Genomic DNA, 5064 nt, shown 5'->3' with positions numbered 1-5064 from the left:
ATGATGTATTAATATAATAATTATATAGAAAGTATGTGTATATATATATATAAACATTATATATATGTACTTTTTAATTAATTATTTACATTTTATATATTTACCTGTTACTTATTCTTCTTAACCTATTGAGTGATTTATCTGAGATATGCTGAGCACTCAAAAGGCTGACATTCTTACTCTTTTGCTGCGCGTTACACGTGAGCGGATAACAGTAGCCACAGTACACCGAGTGTACATAAGGTGAGCCTGGAGAAATTTATCATTGAAGGAATTTGAAAAATTTAAGCTATTATTTCCCAATTCTCACAAAAAGAGACGAATCGAAGCTCAAGACACCAATCAATAGAGACCTTGTCAATATATCGGATATCTGCTGAGAAAAGTTTGTGGTGCATTCCGTGACTCGCCTTATATATACGCGTAAGCGTGTAAAGCGAAAGATTCGCGTCGATGTAGATTTCTAGTAAGGTTTTAAACAGCGAGCTCGGAACGTCGAGGCATCTTCATATATTGTGATATATTGATATACATATATATATATATAAATAAATATATATATATATATATATATACAGATTATATATATATAAATATTATTTATAATTTTCTAGATAAGACATTTGCATTTAATAGACATATTTGTACTTCCTCTGAGTAATTAAGGATCAGGATAGTAGCGGCATATCGGGATCTCGTTGTGTAAGTTCCGTACCTGAGAAGCGGAACGATCCAAGTTTGGAAAGGGAAAGTAGTACCCGGGTTTTCTCTTCTTCAAGAGAAAAAAGCCAGGTCTGTGCAAACGTCGGATCGAACCTCTTTCGCTTCTCACGTATGCAATATATGATTCAGTCATCTTGCACATTCTTCTAACACGACGTTCGAACATATTTATCGTACGTATAAATGAAACACAGGTCGTAAAGAGGGGAACATTAGCGTCAGCGTACCGGCACGCAGGCGTGTGGCGAGGATATCACGGGGGGTTCTGGGAGAAAATGGGATGTCAATTTACATTCAACGTTCGTTGATCGTCAGGCCTATCGTCATATCAGTACACCGTTCACTGGTTTTTCTCGAAGGAAAGAAAAAGAAAAAAAAACGAATAACGTTGTTGTTGGAATATTACATAAACGATACGCATCCCTGCGGCAGGACACCGGGGAGACATTCTTTTACAAGGACGCACATGTAAATATTACGTGAAATACCGCGTCACCGCGCGTATTACGTTTCTAGTTTATCGCGAAAGCGTCACTGTTTCGCGCTTACGAATGATCTGCGAATTCCATCCTTGGCAGAACTTGAAGCGTAAACGGGATAGCCGATAGATATTCGCTTTTATTATCGACTGATTTATCGCAATTAATCCGTAAGAAGTGTCATGAATTTTTTAAGAAACATTTTATATTTGCATTCTTCCGCTGATTATACGCACGACTCGCGACTAAACAGCCGTTATTTTAGTTTATGGAATAGTTTTTCTGAATTTTTACTCATCCCGTGGATGTGAGAGAAAAAAATCGCGAGTGTGATTTTATTTTTATCAGTTCGACGCACAGTAATAAAGTCCTTTATTTTTTAATTTTTCCTGTGCGACGTAATCCGTGTTGGTAATTTTTTTTCTTTTTTTCTATTTTGTTAATGAAATCTATTTTACTTGGAGTTGAAACGAGTACCTAGGAAGTTTGAATCTAGTTTGCCGTAGAATCGAGAAAAGTGCCTGTTTTTTTTACTAAATGTCGAGACATGTTTTTACATGCGATTTAATTACTTCGGTTCATTTGATCTCGAGAACGGCGTTAAAATTGAGATCGCGAGATCGTGACACACACACACACACACACACATACACCGTGCGTATAATTTCATTTTCACGCTCTCATGTGTAAATACATTGTATATTTTTACTACCCGTAAGAGAAAGGGGGAAATGTAGATTTTGTACAACGCTAATACATTAGCTTAGCGCGGAGCTATCGATCGGTCGCATTCGTTTTTGTGATATACATACGCGTACGGTATTATTGTAGCCACTAACACTGAGACAGTATTCGTATCTTCTTAAACATTCTCAAACTTGTCCAAAGTCGGATATCGAACTGAAGTGCGATGTGTAGTTGCGTAACTTCGCGTTCTCCTTCTTATGCAACTGCCTCGAGCAATTAAAATCGAATTTAAGGTAAGAAGACGCGCGCGCGTGCAACAAAGAGAAGCCTAATATTAATTACCGTTTAACGAGTAAGACCGCTCTACGGATTTCGTATTCCGATAAGGTCGTGCGCGAGGAACAAGCATCCTCTCTCCGGGGGAGGGGACGCGCGCTCGAGACCGCGTTTCTTCCCGCGACACTGCCAGCGAATTCGCTTAGTGCAAATCTAATATTATTTATACGTCTGTAACACGCGCATTTGTAACGACGAGTACGAGCGTAAAAATCAGCTGTAGGTGTAAATCGACTAGGATACCTTGAAGACTTTGTTAATCTTTCAATAAAAATTTATGCCGTTCCGGAAGAATCTCTCGATCACGATCCACTTCTTTGCCTGTTTGTCGATATTCTTCCGTTGCATCGGAAAAAGTTCCCGATTTAATATATATATATATATATATTTAACAAAGTAAACGTCGCGTGGTATATTTTGTTAAGGACGGACACAGAGGTGGGATAACGTGGGTGATCAACGCTCGTTTTTCTGCAAAGAAAACAAAATAATTTATTAAAATTTCAAAACGCACTGTATGTAAAAATCTTCGATCGATGGAAGAGCGCGGATGTGCTAATGAGCCGAGGCGTTGTTCATGAAAGTCTCGTCGCAAATGTCGTACCACTCTTGAATAAATCGTGGCAATCTTCTGTTCGACGAGAACTGTTTAATCGTGGACCACGCGGCGATATCCGCGATATCGGGCTCGCCGTTCCTGCCGCTCCTCCATCGCGTTTGCTCCAGTTGTTGATAAAGCAAGAGCAACGCCTCGTCGATTCGGTCGCGGGACGTTTGATGACGCACGCGACAACAACAATCGAGAATATTATCCGTCGCGCTCACGTACGCGAGGTCGTTCCTTTCGTAATTGTGCGCCTCCAGCAGTCTGCTCAGGTATCTGAGAAAATTCACCTCGCCGATCACGGGATATCTGAGCAGGCTCGTGACCATCTCCAGGTCATTGACTGGAAGAAGATGCGAGATTTGACAGAAGAAACGGGGGAAATGAGACTGAGAGTTATCGGGTGAGAAATTTCTTTGGGGAATGTAGGAATGAAGAAAACTTCTGCTTTGATCGCTTAGCTTTCCTTGAGGTTGATAAAATGTGCGTGTGTTTCCGGCTTACCTGCTTTAAATATTACTGTTAAATTCACGACGTTATTTACATCAGGATGAGTACTGTTGGGGAAATCGATGGGCACTCGCCCAATGATAGTTGAATGAGTGTACGATTTCACAGTGATGTTAGTATCCTTCCAAAGCTTTTGCAACGCGTATATCGAGAACGGCGGCTTCCACGGGTTTACATTTAACACTAGGCTAACTTGGACTGGTACCTGCAAATTGAATGGCAAATTGCAAGGCTGCTGACAGCTTAGCGAAAAATGTAATTTATTAACTGCTTGTATCATACGCTCAACACAGCTACTTTTCTAGCTACTTTTTCTACCGAACCCAGTCAAAGGCTGAGATATGTGGTACCTGAGATCGGCAATTTCTCGCAGCCCGCATTCCACTGATTGCATTCAGTATCTTGCTGCTCATAGCTTCCTGGCCAGGTCGTTTCAAGAACTTGCACAGCGTAGAGATCTGCGCCTTGAGCTCCGCCAACTGCCTGAGTATTTCCTCCTGCCTGGTCGCTAACGTGTTGTAGTCCGGCGAGGTGCGCTAAAAGAGAAACAGTACCAATTACAATACACTCGACCCGACATTTACCGCGCGACAGTCGCATGATTTTCACGTGCTGAAGCTGAACTGTGAAATCCCATTGAAAGGTCATATTCGAAGCATCGCTCGACAGTCCACCGCGACTGAGGTTAACAAAAACGCACGCACGCTGTTTGCTACTCCGATGTCGCAATTAACCCACGGTTTCATTCTCGTCCCTTTTGACAGTTCACGTTACACACCGGGATCGCCGTTTCTCGCGAGCCGGTTAAGCTAACGCCTCTCGCCTCGCGACATACCGCTCGCCTCCGCCGCCGATTAATCGGCTTCACTCTTTTCTTCCCCCTCGTGCGCCGCCGATTTTCGTGCTGTTACATGGGAAAAAAATCTCGCGGAGAGGGGGAGAGGACAGAAGGAAGAACATCGATCAAGAAGCCCCCGACGAACGATAACGGGGGAGAGAGAGAGAGAGATAGGGCTAGTGTGCGTGAGTGTGTGAGAAAGAGAGAAAGAGAGAGAGAGGAGAGAGAGGAACCGCACACACTCCTCCGCCCGGTCGATCGCGGATCAGTGCGCTCGTGGAAATTTTCGGGAGGAGTCATGTCTCGCAGCGCGATCGCCAGCCGCGCGTTCCCGTCCGGACGGCCGTCCGCGAGTTCGCGAGCCGTACGCGCGGCCGTGCGCGCGTACGAGCGGTGTGTCGTCGGGCGTGCGTGTCGACTGCCACGTACGCAGAAACGAGTACGGAAACCTGCAGAAGGCGGATAACCTGCTCTGTGACATCGGGCATCTTGGTACCATCACACGGCGGCGGCGTCATCGTCGTCTGGCTCTCGGTCGTCTCCTCTTTCTCGTCGCGCCGATGTCGCTCGACCCCTTGGATATTTCGCATCTCGTACATGTTTTTCACGCGCGGATGCGCCTCCGTGGAGGTTACGATCGGCCGTAGCACGTACATCATCGTATCTCTTTCTCTCTCCCTCTCCCTCTCTCGTTCTTTTCGTCGCGGTCCTCGTCTCAGCGTGCGACCGTTCTCGTTCGTTCGTTCGGAGAACACGCGAGGGCACGCTCGCCGTGTGCTCCCTTCGGAAAAAGCGACGAATCCGCGTGTGTGTGCTAACGTAGCACCCCCCGCTCGCGCACTCTCGCGTGTCGGCCGCCGGTTCGTCCGCCGGCCATGCTTCCTATG

At 44.9% G+C, this 5064-nt stretch overlaps 1 protein-coding gene across 4 annotated transcripts; it reads right to left on the bottom strand.

Annotated features, from left to right (window-relative positions):
• Positions 1-2691: 2691 nt before the first annotated feature.
• Positions 2692-5051, bottom strand: LOC106748687 (probable aminoacyl tRNA synthase complex-interacting multifunctional protein 2). Of its 4 annotated transcripts, none has more exons than XM_014627471.1 (4): positions 4627-5051; positions 3690-3875; positions 3334-3544; positions 2692-3172 (listed from the first exon to the last, which is right to left on the bottom strand). In XM_014627471.1, the coding sequence occupies exons 1-4, from the start codon at positions 4834-4836 to the stop codon at positions 2781-2783; spliced, it is 999 nt and encodes a 332-aa protein (XP_014482957.1). In that variant the 5' UTR covers positions 4837-5051; the 3' UTR covers positions 2692-2780. The 4 variants fall into 4 exon arrangements, with proteins under 4 accessions (XP_014482957.1, XP_014482958.1, XP_014482959.1 ...); XM_014627472.1 differs by having other exon boundaries at positions 4645-5051; XM_014627473.1 differs by lacking the exon at positions 4627-5051 and adding an exon at positions 4044-4135.
• Positions 5052-5064: the final 13 nt, after the last annotated feature.

The sequence above is a fragment of the Dinoponera quadriceps genome, unplaced genomic scaffold (genome assembly GCF_001313825.1).
Source record: "Dinoponera quadriceps isolate SergipeBrazil2010 unplaced genomic scaffold, ASM131382v1 scaffold2094, whole genome shotgun sequence".
Classification (NCBI taxonomy): Eukaryota; Metazoa; Arthropoda; class Insecta; order Hymenoptera; family Formicidae; genus Dinoponera; species Dinoponera quadriceps.
This window is presented reverse-complemented; position numbering and strand designations above follow the sequence as displayed.

Bases quoted from the DNA above. Each gene is read 5' to 3' on its own strand.
- LOC106748687 (XM_014627471.1), bottom strand. From the start codon at position 4,836: ATGATGTACGTGCTACGGCCGATCGTAACCTCCACGGAGGCGCATCCG. The intron at 3,876-4,626 runs GTTTCCGTACTC...TTTCTCTTTTAG, and splicing joins AGGTTATCCGCCTTCTGCAG to CGCACCTCGCCGGACTACAA. The intron at 3,545-3,689 runs GTACCACATATC...TTCAATTTGCAG, and splicing joins CGAGAAATTGCCGATCTCAG to GTACCAGTCCAAGTTAGCCT.